Source organism: Sitodiplosis mosellana, unplaced genomic scaffold (genome assembly GCF_009176505.1).
Source record: "Sitodiplosis mosellana isolate CC-2019 unplaced genomic scaffold, AAFC_SMos_1.0 Smas_scaffold_12, whole genome shotgun sequence".
Taxonomy (NCBI): Eukaryota; Metazoa; Arthropoda; class Insecta; order Diptera; family Cecidomyiidae; genus Sitodiplosis; species Sitodiplosis mosellana.
The window spans coordinates 1,172,865-1,189,583 of NW_022595254.1; the positions used below are offsets into that span (position 1 = coordinate 1,172,865).

At 34.2% G+C, this 16,719-nt stretch overlaps 2 protein-coding genes across 2 annotated transcripts; both read left to right on the forward strand.

Moving 5' to 3' along the window:
- Positions 1 to 4,707: 4,707 nt before the first annotated feature.
- On the forward strand, positions 4,708 to 16,674 carry LOC129567828 (uncharacterized). The gene is made up of 27 exons (XM_055445183.1): positions 4,708 to 4,953; positions 5,047 to 5,145; positions 5,220 to 5,326; positions 5,412 to 5,507; positions 5,632 to 6,100; positions 6,185 to 6,211; positions 6,321 to 6,615; positions 6,701 to 6,714; positions 8,285 to 8,482; positions 8,581 to 8,659; positions 8,786 to 8,805; positions 8,911 to 9,013; positions 9,120 to 9,168; positions 9,232 to 9,525; positions 9,587 to 9,836; positions 9,909 to 10,111; positions 12,818 to 13,067; positions 13,157 to 13,421; positions 13,489 to 13,511; positions 14,406 to 14,594; positions 14,698 to 14,776; positions 14,876 to 14,895; positions 15,016 to 15,118; positions 15,189 to 15,237; positions 15,310 to 15,603; positions 15,684 to 15,930; positions 16,059 to 16,674. Exons 1-27 carry the CDS (start codon positions 4,837 to 4,839, stop codon positions 16,431 to 16,433), a joined length of 4,314 nt encoding a protein of 1,437 aa, XP_055301158.1. The 5' UTR covers positions 4,708 to 4,836; the 3' UTR covers positions 16,434 to 16,674.
- LOC129567841 (prostatic acid phosphatase-like) lies at positions 10,149 to 13,837 on the forward strand. The gene is made up of 8 exons (XM_055445197.1): positions 10,149 to 10,934; positions 11,057 to 11,146; positions 11,786 to 11,888; positions 12,249 to 12,297; positions 12,379 to 12,672; positions 12,818 to 13,067; positions 13,157 to 13,421; positions 13,489 to 13,837. Exons 1-8 carry the CDS (start codon positions 10,806 to 10,808, stop codon positions 13,608 to 13,610), a joined length of 1,302 nt encoding a protein of 433 aa, XP_055301172.1. The 5' UTR covers positions 10,149 to 10,805; the 3' UTR covers positions 13,611 to 13,837.
- Positions 16,675 to 16,719: the final 45 nt, after the last annotated feature.

Below are 16,719 nucleotides of genomic sequence, written 5' to 3' on the forward strand. Positions count from 1 at the left end.
AAATTCTGACATGGAACATTTCAAGTAACTGCTTAAGATAGGTAAAATTCGATTGAAGTCCTTTCATTATCATTTGCTGATTCTACAGAGACACGCAAATTTATCTATTTTTTAGCTAAATGTGGATGAAATAATAGCTAATGTGAAATGTCTAATAATAAAATTCGCATTCAATTCGTTCAATTGCAGTGAAAATTGTTAGTAAAAATTGTTACCTGTTTCGAAAACTGAAAATAATAATCTTCAATATTCATTAAAAAACTAATTAAATTTCAATAGAAAATAGCAATAAAAAATTAATTAGCCAAAAAGTTAGCATATAAATTAGCATTGGCTGGTCATCATAGCATGAATTACTTGCATCATATTGAACATTTTATAGCTGAAAATAAATAATTTTTTTCCACGATACGACCGAAGTTCTCATAACGAATGAATTGATTTGTTTTTTGTTTTCACAATAGCCATTTGTGTGACTCCATCCACTTCATAAGCTTTTCTGTTGAGTACACATAAAGTACTCGTTTCGAGATTTTCGATACGAGATTTTTCTTGCTCCACTAACTCTTCCAAAGAAAAGCCACAAGAAAGTTCGCATCTTGAAGTGGAGGAAAAGGATTCAATGGGTCACTCCATTCGATATGTACGATAATGGAGCTGAAAAAAAGACTGTGCGCTCTTGTGATGTTCACAGGAATAAGCATGGGCTGGACGCGCACATTTATGCATAAGAGTTTATTACGGTAATCACATTTTGGTTCCTAATAAATGTTAGAATTTTCGAGGATTAACCAATACTGTCCAGATAACCATACTGAAAATTCAATAAAAATTAATGCAACGAAGTATTACTACAGCAATTTTTTCATGTCTGGTAAGTGAATGTGATACGGCATATTAAAGTCCCTGAACTGTTGGTTCAAAATGGGGTTTGTGTGGTTTCACCCGTCATTGATCACACATTCACACAGGGATGAATAAAATAAACTTCACAGAAATGAGGCAAGAAAAATCAACGACATTTTACCTTGATATGATACTAAACAACACATTATTTTTCGATTAAGCACATAGCTTATATTTATTGTTTTGACCATTTTTGTTGTATTTGAACATTTAATTTTTTCAAACAAAGAACTAAATTGTGAACCGCCTACACTAGATACATTTTCAGTTTATAATTTTCATCAATAAAATTGATCGTGTTAAACAAAAGTCAAAATTAATTGAACGCGTGAGAATAAAAGACTGACGCTACCAGGTTTTTTGCAAAAGCGGGATAAAAATCAGTTGCACGCAAAAGAGACATTTCAAAAGGTTGCACGCAAAAGAGAAGTATATTGTTGTTGTAATCACGGCTTTAAAATTCAAAATGCGACAAAATAAAATGTTCCGTTTGCGTGTAACCTTTTGAAATGTCTCTTTTGCGTGCAACTGATTGTTATCCCGCTTTTGCGAAAAACCTGCTAGCGTCAGTCTTTTATTCTCACGCGTTCAATTATTGTTTGCTATATCATGATTTTGAAAATATCCCAGTTTTTTTTCCCTCCCATCCTAATTTCAAGACGTTGTGCACGACGTGAAAAACGTCGACTATCTGAAAGGTTATCAAAACGTCAAATTGATATAGATTCAATATAGAAATTTAGGTAACCGACCTTTGTGAATATTTCCAAGATAAATCCAAATTTGAAATCTAAATAAATTAATGAAGAAAAATATATTAGATTAAAAAAAGGTAGACGAAATTGATTGCAAATAATTTAGGATTAAAATGTCCTTACTCGTGTGTGCCATGTTGTTGAAATGATTTAAAAAAGTTATTAAATCATTTTCACGATGAAATAAACTGAAGTTAAACAAAAACATCATTTTTTAAACATTAAAGGGCTAACCGCCTTCCGAACACTATTTCATAGCTTCGAACAATAAAAACCACAAAACCGGTATGAAGAAAAGTACGAAAAAGGAAAATATTAATCCAATTCGTATGTTTTGTTGAGCACTTTTTCCAACGAAATTTAATAATCCGAATAAACCGTGACGCTCAAAAAGATGTTCAAATTTTTGGAACCAACTGCTTTGGTTTTGAAATGGCAAACAAGTTGAAAACTTCAGACGAGTTCTAAAATTATGAAAATGTTTCATTTTCGCGAGGAAATAATTGGATCGTCCGATTTTGGTAACGGTCGGAATACAACTGATGTGGTGCTCCCGATATGAGCTTTAAGTGGGTTTTAATTAATCGATTTGAAATGAGTTTATGCATTTCTTCACATCCAATCAAATTCGTTCTGATTACCCACGTAGCTAGCTAGCTAACACAATTTTAGCATTATCCATGGTAACTCATGAAAGGACAAATGAGTCCACTAAATGAAATACTTCATTAAACATGGCGACAAATGCATCGTCAAGAAACTAAACCCACTTATAGCCGCTCAATTATTAATGGCTTTTGAACTAACAAACAATCTGGAGTAAACTAAGGCCTGTGACCACAATACACAATCCTTCAAAACGTATTTACAGTTTATTTCGAGTGCAATCAAGTAATCGATAAAATTGTTGGAAAATTTCGAATTGAAGTTGCATGAAGTATTGTTCAGCGAGTACAATTATCGAATTCACATTTGCGATTGTTTTCAGGCCAATACAATTTGTGTATTTGTGTCTTAGAACAGTTTTCTCCCCATTTTAAAGTGGATTGAGTAGCCAAGGAACTTGTGTATGTGACTGAAAATGTCGAAAATCGGATGGCTGATTTAAATTCTATATTTTATCTACAATTTAAAATGTTAATTACATAAAAGATATAAATTTCCACCTTGCCGTGGTCAGTTCGCCAAGATTTGAATAGCCATCTGAAAATGCGATGCATTGCTGAAAAGGTGACGTCTCATGCGCAGAAAATTTCACTCCCTGATACACACATGACCACTTTGAACAGACGCAAAATATGTCGTTGGAGCTAAAATAGTTTGATAGCTCACATCCCTTTACATATTTATTGGAAGTGATCCAGCACAATGATAATTCATCAAAAATCCAAATGACATTAAAATGACGTATATTAGATCTCCAAACGGTAGTCTAGATGTCAAGAAACAAGTCATTTTCCATGTGGAGAAATTACATTTTTTTGCCTTTTTGTTTATGAAAGTTTAAGTGCACTGACATTTCAATAAGTTAATTCTCCAAACTTTAAAGATTGAGCCAAAAACGGAATGTGAATCTTAAATTATATGCATGGAAATCAATCGACTTCAACGATATATTTTGTTTATGTTTATACTAATTTCCAGTTCATAATAATCATCCACTTTGACGAAATGGCAAATGTTCATTAAAATTGTATAGGTTGATAAGTCACGCTCCTTTGGCGAAACTTATTTACCAAGTCGTCAAAAATGCAGTTCACATGGAAATCACATGCGTCAGGATTTCAAAAGCCTTGAAATCAAAAATTAAAACTGCTTTCCACATTTTCTAGGCCTTTCGTTTCGAAACAGAAAATTAATGGAAAATCTTAGAAAAAAGCAGCACTGCTTTCGAAAATGTAATGATTTAAGTGTACTGAAAACATATCTCTATCTATAGTGTTCAACGTAAAAATCGATATGGAAAAACTATTTTTAATGTGGACAAATTGTGTTAGATCAAATAATTATTCTAGAATGTGGAGAGAAGTATCCCACAAATCGACCTTATTAGATTTACAAACAAACGTCTCAATGAGTCATTTGTCAATCAAATTGCAATGACATTCAAAAGAGCACATTTACATTGATTGTATATGATGGGAAAAGTTCTCTGATGACGGTCTATTATTGAAACATTGTTACGTCGTTTTGAGGTTTCAATGTCTGTATGTGATTTGATTAATGCGGTTTCCTATCAATTTCCGATTTATAATCTGTGAATTTAACTCAAATCGATACGCTGCACTCAGTATATCAAATTGGAATCGAAAATATCAACGCAAACCGCACAACTTGACTGTTTATAAAATAATATTCAAGTATATTCAAGTAGATCGTGAGCTTGCAATTTGTAACATCATCTGTCGTTTTATTTTTGATATTCGCTTCAGTTTATTATTGGCCAGCAATATCAACTCATAACTTATTCATGTGCGAAAATGAATAAATATGCAACAAAGCCGTTTTGTCGAAACACGTGTGTGTGTGTGTCGATATAGCCGATTATGTGAACTTGACACGAACACAACCGAGAAATTGTTTGGGCTACAGTTTGAGAATAAGGCGAATTTCATTTTATAGTGCCGTGGCTACTAACAAAAAGAAATACAACGGAAAATCAAATTGTCTGTGTAAATTGCATCTCTCCTATCACAGTTTTAACTGACACTGTCTATATTTGTATGTCTTATATAGGTGGGTGCAGCGTACAAGTTCAAACGTACAAAGTAAGATATGATAAGTTTCTACTCAATATGATCAATTACAAAAAAAAATCTATAATAAAAAAAATGAATGAAGTGAATAATACTATTTCAAAATTAGTTATATCAAGTACTATTTCATTCCGAATTGAAGTGGAAACGAATAAAAATGTCCGTTCATAGTCTCATCGAGATTCACTTCATTCAATTTAAAATATATATGTATATAATCAAGTGAATCGCCCATCCGTAGTTTGGATGAATGTCGATCACGATAGTTAAAAGTGCAACGTATTGAATCTAGTGAAAAGTTTAATCAGTCGACAATTGCAACTCTCTAGAGACGGATCATTACGAAGAATTGAGAAATTTTTTCAAGAAAATATTCGTTCAGATTATTTTGAACAAGTGACTTTGATTTGGTAGCAATAATGTTTGTGTTAAATTATTTTCTAGTTCTAGCGCTGTGTTTCATTCTTTTAATCAACGCACATTTAATTCAAAGCTCTGATTCAGACCCGGCTGATGAATTAGTTTTCGCCCATATTGTAAGCAGCTAAAAGAGAACTCAATTTTTGTGGAACAATTTCAACCAAGTTCAATTACATTAGAATTTATTTTTAATTTGGATTATGCCATAGTTATTTCGTCACGGAGATAGAAATATTATAAATACATACCCAACTGATCCACACAAGGATGAATCCAACTGGCCGGGTGGTTACGGTCAACTTACCAATGTAAGTAATAATGCAATTAATCTGTTTGTGTTAAGTTAATTATTTCTTTGATTTATTGACACTTTTGATTGAAGATCGGACGACAACAGCATTTCGAGTTGGGAGCCTATCTACGCAAGAGATATTTTAGTCTCATTGTCAACAATGGTTCATATCATAAAGACAACATCTATGTGAGAAGGTAAAACAATTAACACAGAAATTATTAGTACTGACCTAGATCAGGAATACAAAAAATAAATAATTTTTTCTTCTTTCCAACGAAGCACCGATGTTGATCGAACACTGATGTCAGTGTCACATATGTTGGCCGGCATGTACCCACCGAAGGACGATCAAATATGGAATAAAACGCTCTTATGGCAAGAATCTTAATTTGTTCGCTTTATTCCATTAAAATTTAGCGAAAATTTCAGACGCTTTTCTTTACAATCAATCGTTTATGCTCGGATCACTATTTACAATCGTTTTTATCGCTTTTCATAGGCAAGCAATACCAATACACACAATGCCGGAGGATACTGACCACGCTTTGGGTATGAAGGGGGATTGCCCTCTGTATGATCAAGCATACGAAGAGTACCAGCAATCAAATGAAGTTCTATTGATGCTTAAAAACAATAAAACGCTGATTCAGTATTTAGAAAAATATACCGGGAAAAATATTAGCAAAATTTGCGATGTGAAATCAGTCTATCAAGCACTGTGGGTAGAAAACTTGAAGAATTTCACGCTTCCAGCCTGGACGGATAAAGTGTTTTACGTCGGCAGCGATATGGAAAAACTCGCTAAATTCTGTTTCAAAATGCGAACGAATACAAAACAATTGGCTCGTTTGAAGGCCGGTTTCTTTGTACGAGAAATTTTGGAACGTTTTTCAGAGAAGAAGAACGCAACACTGTCCCCTGATCGCTCTCTTTGGCTTCATTCAGCTCATGACACCACAATTGCCAATGTGGGTCGCTGATACTCATTTAAGAAACTTGACAACAATCTATAGATTTTATATTTTATAAAAGATTTCATTCAATTATTTCAGGCTTTGAATGCGTTGGGTTTGTTTGAGGTAGGTTTCCATTCATTTTGCTTAGATACGTTTTTTTCTTTTACCAAATTTTGTAATGTTTGGATTTTTTTTGATCAAATATTCATTTTTCCATTTATTAATTCCATAGCCACCACAAATTCCTATTTACGCGTCATGTGTGTTCTTTGAGCTGCATAAATCCAACGGTAAATTCCATGTGGAAATATTTCACAAATCATATCGTGGAGATGATCTAGTTCCACTCCAGCCATTATTCATTCCGAACTGTGGCCAAAAGTGCCCGTTGGAAAAACTGTACGAGATTTACAAAGAAATTTTACCAACGGAAGATTTCAGCGTTGAGTGTCATGTGCCAGAAAAAAAAGTTGTGGAAATATCAAAAGGCACCACCAAAACAGCTTATGCAAACGGTTCGAATAAAAGTACGTGGAATTTTCCTTACGAAACCATTCATCTATGTTTATTCCCATTTCAAATCAAATGTTTTTCTTTATGCATATTTTATAGGTCTCCCCTTGCCCGTCTGTTTCCTAACTCTCCTAACTGGACTGATAGCTTTATTAGCTTTTAATTGATATTTCAAACAACAACTTGTGTCATTAAAACTATATGAAAACATGCATCACTGAAGAGAAGTACACACGTGAATGGCATGAGTATTAAATAAATAATGAATTTCTATCGATAAAGCCTGTCAGCCCAATGTGATTCTATTTTTATTTACTGGAAAAAAAAACTTCAAATTGCGATCCCATTGCCTTGCTAAAATTTTGTGTAATTAAATGTGACTGCATTCATGACTATCGACTTATCAGTTTCAAAACAACGTCGAAATGCAATGAAGCTTGATAAGTATTTGCTATTGTTCGATATATGAAATGCTTGATTGCACTCATCCCACTGGAAACGAAACGAAGATGAAACGACACGTTTGTTTGTTTACACTGATTGATCACAATAATAAATAATAATAGTAATAAACATGCAATTCAATGCCACAAAATGGGTTTTGATTCGAATTCGAAAGAAACAAATATCGAACAAAGAATATATTAGCCTTTGAATTTTTAAACGGAATAAATAAATATTTGTTGTATAACACAACCATCGAGTTAAACCTCTTAATATGCACAAGGAATGAAAATGGGAAAGGGAAAAAAGTTCACTTGCTTATAACTCAGTTAAGCGTAAATAGACTGTTTTTTTTTAATTTTTATCTTGCTACATAAACGCAAGTACTTCCCAAAGTTGTTTATTGTGCATCTCTCAGTGTTGTGTTTTCCCTATATTGATAGTTGAAGAAAGCGGCAAGTTTTACAAGATTGCACAAGAAATATGGTCGATTTACATTTAATAAACGAAACAATGTAACAATGCAATCACTTGGAATAATACAATCAAGTACATAAGTAAAGAGTAGCATTATCCGTCTTCTAATTTGAAGTGATCGTACAAATGATGACATCATTAATTACGTTTATTTTTATTTTTAAGAACTGGAACATAAACACTTTGGAAAGACAACGAAAAGTATTCAGTCGTATCACGTGCGGCCGCACAATCCATTTTAATAAAGAAAGCATATCTTTTTCGAAATGTAGGTATTTCAAAATAAAAAAAGGTTTTTGTTTAGCTTGCGGCTGGTGTCTCATTGTATATATTGATTACCACTTTAGACACTTTTTTCTTCCGAATCGGTGGCCCAAAATAGGATAACATATGATTTGATAAAAATAGATGAAAAAAAATATTTTTTTTTATCTGTAAATATATTTTCATGAGTAGAAAGAAAGAACTCCCATATTGCTTTGTCGAAGAAAAAAACGGAAACATGTACAAAATTCATTGGATAATTTATTGATAACAAAACATTTTTTTCGGTTGAGTACATAGGCATGTTAACCTGTACAGCATTGTTGGTGCTTGAGAAATAGAACAAAAGTTCAGTGTTCCGACAAAAGAATTGATTTATCATGTAAAATTCAAGTCGAACCGCCATCAATATAGGACAGAATCAGATAAAATCGTAGCTAAAATAATACAATAAATGAGAATTTCACATCAGTCGTCGATTCAAACTCTGTCGAATAGGGCAGTATCCCCGTCCGTTTGTCGTTACATAAACTAGCGGTGATTCCACTGAATTGTCACCGGATATTTTTTGTCTTTTCGACAATGTTAGATCTAAAGTCGATAGCTGCACTATTATTGTGTCTACAATTAGCAGCGAGTAGACTAAACATTGATTCGGAGGCGGCTGATGATGAGGAATTAATATTCGCACACGTTGTAAGTGACTGAAAATCGAAGAATTTTTCTTTTTTTTTTTAAATAAAAATTGAAGTGATTATCGTTCTTTCGATAGATTGATTTTTTTTCTTTCAAAGATTTTTCGCCATGGCGATAGAAACCCGTTGGAGAGTTATCCCAAAGACCCATGGATCGATGAATCCAACTGGCCTGAAGGTAATTTGACAAATTGTTGCTATTAAAACAGATTTGATTTACGCAATAATTAAAAATAAAAATCTGTTTTTCTTTCTGCTCGTCCCCACACATCAAAACGTTCTCATTTGCATGCAAATTCCAAAGGATATGGTCACCTAACTAATGTATTTTTGATTTTTTCATAATTAAAAGTGTTTATTCACTTGGCTTTTCATCTCCTCCATTTTGAATAAAATAATTTTGATGAGTTTTTTGAAACCATATTTCAGATTGGAAAGCGACAACATTATGCGTTGGGCAAATTTTTTCGCAAAAGATACTCGAGTTTGCTCGGAAACGGTTCATATTCACCCAATACGGTGTACATTCAGAGTGAGTAAAAGTGATATGAAAATGCCCACTTTTGATATTGAAAAAAAATATTCAATAAGTTGAACTCGTTGAATCTGGTCGTTAAAATCGAGTGTTTTTTCTGCAGGCACTGACATTGATCGAACATTGATGAGCGCTGCATCGAACATGGCTGGGTAATATATATGAAACCTATTTGCTATTTATTCTATAAACTGATTCAACTGATTTTTTGGTAGACTTTTTCCCCCAAGTGACGATGAACTATGGAATCCAAATATCGCTTGGCAACCCATACCCATACACACCATTCCAAAACGATTCGACTATGTTGTCAACGGCGAAACATATTGTCCTCGTTTCAATGAAGCCTTCGAAAAGTACACACAAACGCCCGAGTATCGGAATATTTTCATAAAGTATAGGCCTTTTATTGACTATTTAGAAAAAAATACCGGACTATCGATTCATGATCTCATTGCCATCCAAACTCTAAATAATACACTTTTTATACAAAGTATAAAGAATAAAACGTAAGTACTTTATTCTCGATTCTCTCAAATTTCTTTTCATATTCGTTGCAAATTTTCACAGTTTGCCGGATTGGACGAAGCCAGTGTTTGTGGCCGGTGGTGATTTGGAAATGTTGACAAATTTGTGCTTTGCATTGAATACAACTACACCTGTGTTGGCCCGCTTGAAAATTGGGTTTCTGTACCGTGAAATACTCGACCGTTTTGATCAGAAAATTGCATCCGAATTGACACCGAATCGTACTCTCTGGCTTTACTCTGCTCACGATTCAACCATAGCCAGTGTTTTGAATAGCATCGGACTGTTCAAGGTGATTATCATTATTGTGAAGATTCAGTTTATTTTTGTCTGTCTTTATTAACAATATTGAATCGATTTTCAGCTGCACAGTCCGCCATACGCGTCTAGTCTTCTGATCGAATTGTATAAGCAGAAAAATGAATTCTACTTCCAAATATTCTACCGAACATCAGACACTGACAACCCATTGCCATTAGAGATTCCATTGTGTGGGACGAAATGTTCAATTAAAAAATTCCGTCAAGCGTATAAAGAAATCATTCCGATCGGAAGCTATGAAGACGAGTGCCGTCTATGACATTAAATTCCCAAAATTGTTGACACTTTTACAATTTATTGATTTTTCTGAGGTTAAAATGATTTTTTTCTGAAAATTGTACTTGAAACAAAACCCACTAATTTTTCATTAAATTCAATAGTTGAACAGAGTTGCTGATTAAAAGAATTTTTCAATGAAACTGAATTACTTCTTGAATTTGTATTAATCAATCGTCGCGTGAACAATTGCCATTCGAAGTGCTCATTAACGTTATTGCCGTGCGCCGATTTTGTTATCGAAGCCAAATAATTTTGACCCTCTTTTTTGTGATCGTTCAATTATTTACATATAAGAATGAATTTGGCACGTGGATTTTTCGCGTGCAAATTCAGCTAGAATTTGAGCCGCCTGACTCATTGTACTGTGTGGCTGGTGGCAAAAAGACACATGTGCATTCAATTGCGTAAATTAGTATTCACAGCTGACAATAATAATATTAATTTACATAGGCAATAACATCATCACAAAATCAGTCCATTCCACGAAGTATTTTCTGCGAACGTTTCATTATTTCTTTGCCTGTTCACAGGTGAAATAGCTTTTCAAATTCGTAATCGCCACACAATTATCAGATTTCAAGCGAATCAGTCGCATTCTTACTTTAATTTTATTCATTTTGATTTCTTTTTGACAATTTCCAAAAGCGAAATATTTGAAGTGATGTGTTGGCTTTGGATTGTGATGATATTTTCATCGTTGTATTTACTCGCCGATGCGAGCAGATCGTCAAGGAATACCAAAAATGAAACTGTGACTTCTAATGAGCCAAAATTGATATTTGCACATGTTGTGAGTAGAATTGATTTCCGTTGTAATTTTAATTGTTCATTACGTTACACGAGTGAATTGAAGGCATGAATTAAAAAGACTTCTTTGGAGGATACTAAAATAATGTGAATAAAATCATTTAGATTTTTCGACACGGTGATCGCAACCCACTTTCAACGTATGCCAGCGATCCGAAATCCAATTGGCCCGGTGGACTGGGAGCATTAACCAATGTGAGTTTGAGTAGAACTGTTGTTTTTTCCTAGGGGACTCACGCCAATTTCCATATTTAAAATATGAACAAATAATATGAATTTGTTTATGTTTCAACATATTAAACAGATATGTATGCATAATTTCAATTTTGCTCAATTTTGTTCAATAAACCGACTGTCAGCAGAACCATGTCCAATCTGTTGTCGTCATTATCGCTTCAAAAATTCTGGAAATGGGTTTTGGTGGATCCTGTGGATTGTTCAAAACCGCTCCTGGTTCTGGAAGTGGATCCTCAGGATGGGCCAGGGCATTGTCAAACCCAGTCTGATCCATCCTGAAGATCCACCAAAAACCCACTTCCAGAACCGGGAGCAGTTTTGAACGATCCTGAGGATCCACCAAAACCCACTTCCAGAACATATTGTTCAAGGTGAATATGAACAATAACAACGCATTCGGGAAATAATACAAAATATTTGAAATCTAGCGTGAATTTTACATGATTTAAATAATACAAATAGATTTTGCTAAATAAAATTTGGCATGAATCCCCTAGGTTTTTTCTTCGGAAATTGAATGATTTTGAATAACTGAACCGCGTTTCTTGAATTACGCAACGACTTAAAAAAGCTACAAATGTGAAAATCATTTTTCAGCTTGGAATCGAACAAGAATATGAGCTAGGAAAATATTTACGAAGAAGATATGCTTCACTCCTTGGAGATGGTCATTATTCAAATGATAACGTGTATGTTCAAAGTGAGTAAAATATCGAAAATGCGTTTTCGAATTATTACCCGTGTGGAAAAATAATGACTGACTGACTTTAGATTTAGTTGACTGTAGTTGATTGGATTTATGTTTTTGTATGACGAAAATCACTTTGTCCCAAAATAAGCAAGTTATTTCGACTTGTAACTTTAAACGATTTCAGTTAACTTTGATAGACTTACACTACACGTTGTACTGAAATGTCAATCAAAGTAAGTCCTTTTTGTCCGAAATTAGTTAACTGACTGGTCAGTTACAATATTTGCACACGGGTACTTATTTGGATTTGTGTATTCCTTCAAAATTATATTTGATTGTCATTTATCCAAAAACTATCTCTTTGCGTAGGCACCGATGTAGACCGAACACTGATGAGTGCAGCAGCAAATCTGGCTGGGTAATATTGAATTGATTGTAATAATATGCAAAACCTACGTGTTATTCATACCATACACTGATCCAAGCGATTTTTTGTTAGACTTTTTCCACCCGATGACAACCAAGTGTGGAATCGTGACATAAACTGGAGGCCAATACCAATCCATTCAATCCCATTAGACTTAGATTACGTTCTATATGTGGGAAAACCTTGTCCACGCTATGATCACGCAATGGAAGAGTATTTAAATTCCTCAGAACACGCCAATCTCATAGCGAAATACAAAGAGATGTTCACTTACTTGGAAGAGAATAGTGGCGTTCAAATTCGCACATTTGACGACGCACAACTTCTGTACAACACACTTTGGATTGAAAATCAGAAAAACAAAGGGTAAGCCAAAATATGGACTAGAATAATTTCTGAATTATTCTTGTTGAAACTGTAATTTTCATTTTTAAATCCAATATAGACTTTAGCTATTATGTTCAAAAATCGAAGTTGAAAATATTTGCTTTACTTTTTTTTAATTCATAAGTTTACCCCTTTGGGCGGAGGAAGAGTTTTTGGAGAAAAGTGACTTTGAATGGGTTGCAAATCATTATTTTCAAATTCCAACCAATACATCATTGTTGGCTCGTCTAAGCAATGGATTTTTTATTCGAGAAATCTTGGAGCATTTTGAGCAGAAAATAAACGGAAGTCTATCACCAAACCGTTCTCTATTTCTTTATTCAGCCCACGATTCAACCATAGCCAATGTTTTGAATAGCCTGGGCCTTTTCGATGTAAATTTTTTATGTCATTATCAACTGAATAATATTTTTATTACATTTCTTGAACACATTTTTCTATTAAAAACCATATTTAATTTTAGCCACACAATCCACCGTATGCGTCGAGTGTCTATTTTGAGTTGTACCAATCAAACGATGAGTACTACATGCAAATAGTCTACAGAAATACAAGCGACGAGAATCCATTACCATTGGAAATCCCAAATTGTGGCACGAAATGTACGTTAAAGCAATTCAAGAGCATCTACAGTGCAATCATACCAACTGAGACGTTTGAAGAAGAATGCCAATTACCGTTGTATTTGCGAATTTTGGAAGGAAATGACATTATCGTATCGTATCAATGTAAGTCGATCTTTGATCCAAAAGTGTTTCAATTTTTTAAGAAAAAAACATTTTTCATTCGTTTCAGGGGTCATTGTTATGATTTGTATTGTTTGTCTGATGCCGTTTGTGGCAGTCATCTCATGGAAGCTATTATCACGGAACCGAGGCAATATCGTCATGGAAAATGATAATCTGAAATATTTATAAAATGCATACGATCAGCACACTTGACTGCAAATCGCTTATCGTTTGCATAAAGTTCATTCATTTTCTGCCATTCTAAAAATACCCATTGGTAGCGAAAGTTTAATCTCATCATGAGATTCTCAAGCCCGTGCTACTCAGCTTCATTTTCCTATTAGAATAGAATTTTTATCACTTGTGCATGTGTTATTTGATGACGCTTAAAGAATAAATTCATCACCAACAAAAAATTATCAATAATTTTTCTTAATTGCATTTCCACCGAAGAAACGAAGAAGTGCGTCAGCGTGTCATAGTCGCTCATTTATCGTATTCTTATTTAAACCTTGATAAAATTGGCCGGCTGAACGAAGTGAATTTTGTTTATACAATTTCGCAATCACGTTACACTCGTCTTTTTTTAGACAAGTCATTTACACCGCATATCTGTGGCAAATGTTTACGTTCAGTTCCAGTTCCGACCAACAGATGTCCAATGCCGCACACTAGTTGATATCGATTTTACGTAAGTATTGGTGCGAGTCGTCAAGAAAAAATAAACGAAACGCATTCACATAGCTGGCAAACACAAATGTTCGCCTTCTCTTTTGCAGTTCGGTCGAACAAGCATGCAGATAAAATTAAAAGTTGATAATAAGTGAAATTGTGTATTGTACGTGTGTTGGAGGCATTGTGTCGACCTTTCGACAGCCTAAACCGAAATCAGCAAATTATTCAATTTTAGTCTAAATCACTCAACCCAGTGGATTTATTCATTTCGCTCCGATAAATAATATGTGTGCTGTGAACGCATTTTGAAATATTCGTTCGCATCAAACATTCATATTTACATTTTATTCATCATTTCATGAATTAAAAATTAGAAATAATTACACAATGTTAGATGTTAGAAATTTTTTTGTTATTTTGCTATTGTCGTGCGTTGATTCTATTACGTGCAATATCACCGATATCACAAATGAAGGCCAGCTGGTGTTCGCACATGTTGTAAGTGAAATTTAACACTTTCCGTGTTTTGTTGTTAGTGTGGGTTATTTGCTTCATGGTTAAATTTATGTGTTCCGCATATTTTTTTCTCTATTTCTGCTAGATTTTTCGTCATGGTGACCGAACGCCAGTCGACCCATACACAAATGATCCATGGAAAGACCGAATTTATTGGCCTGAAGGTGGGTTACGATAAATTTCTTTTCAGTTCTTGACTTCAATATATGAACCCATTATAAACTTTGACTCCGTTGATAACGTATTTGACTTTTTCTTCACAGGTTACGGACAGATAACAAATGTAGGGCGAAAAAAAAAAATTCTTCTTACTTTCATTTGACCATGAAATTCGACACATTTACCTCATGACACTAATCTTATTACCCTTTTTCTCGTTTACCTTTAACCGTGATGATTTCAGATTGGAAAAGACCAACACTATCATTTGGGGCGGTTTTTCCGGAAAAGATACGAACAATTGCTAGGCAATGGCGAATACTTACGAGATATTGTATATATTCAAAGTGAGTTGCGATGTGAATTTTTAGTAGTGAATGAATTTGTGACAACAATTGTTTTCATTTTATTCAATAGGCACTGATGTAGATCGCACACTGATGAGCGCTGAATCAAATCTGGCCGGGTAAAATAATATTTATTGCATATTTGCAAAGCCTATTTATTCTATAAACTGATCCAACCGATTTTTTATTAGACTTTTTCCGCCCGATGGCAATCAAATGTGGAATCGTGACATAAAATGGCAGCCCATTCCTATCCACACAACTCCAGAAGTTTTGGATACGACTTTAGCCGCTAAAAAACCGTGCGCTCAATACAATAAAGCCTTAAAAAAATACCAAAGTTCACCAGAGTTTCAAGCCTTGCTCAAGAATTACAAGCCACTGTTTCAGTATTTAGAAGAAAATTCCGGTTCGCCAATCAAGACATTTGATCAGGCACAGTATTTGTACAATACACTATGGATTGAAGATTTGAAGAATTTTACGTGAGTATTCAGTGAACATTATTTATCAAACAAAATCCTTACTATTATATCAATTGTATGGCATTTTGCATTCACTACAGCTTGCCGGATTGGACGAAAAAAGTATTTCCAGGCGGCGATTTAAAATGGGTTGCCGATCGGTCATTTCAAGTGCAAACCAATACACCAACCTTGGCTCGTTTAAAATCCGGGTTTTTGCTTCGCGAGATCTTAGATCGTTTGAGCCAAAAAATTGAATCAAAACTAGACCCCAATCGCTCTCTATGGCTATATTCAGCCCACGATACGACTGTGGCCAATATTCTCAATAGTCTGGGACTCTTCGAGGTAATGACGCATTAAATGTTGTCTTTTTTCGCTTATTATTCCGCATATGACGTCCAAAAGGGATTCCAAATAGTACTTTGACTCTGTTTCAAGATTAAACATTGATAACGTATTTGATTTCTTTGCAGCCACCACACAGCCCACCGTATGCAGCCACCGTGCTGTTTGAGTTGTATAAAACGGGTGATAATTTTTACATTCAATTATTTTATAAAAATTCAACCAACGAAATTCTATCGCCATTGAATATTCCATCGTGTGGAGTGAAATGTTCGCTTGACGATTTTCGTCGTATTTACGCGTCCATCATCCCAACTGATACGTATGAAAAGGAATGTGAAGTGTCACTGATGTCAATGACCTATACTGATGTTGAATTTCGTGGTCTAGACGGCAGTTGGATTGCGCTAATTTTACTGTTTCTCATTCTATTGGTCGTCGTCACAATATCATGGAAAATGTTCCAACAAGAACGAAATGAGCAATGGTACCACCGAATCTAATTTAGTACTTATCATCTTTCTCGTCACAAAAGAACAAAAACAACAAACAAAAATTTGATTTCACACGATGCCATACAAATCATATATCAATCATACGAATCAAAGTTTAAGCCGTTTTTTTCTTTCATTAAGAGTCGTTGCAAGTCATAGGTTTATATTTTTTGAATCGACTGTTACCACAGCTCTTTAGAAGCTATTATCAATTAAACATACGAAAATAAAAAATTTTGATAAAAAGAAATTTGTGGTGGTGTTGTTGTCATTATTTAACAATCCTGGCCTTTGA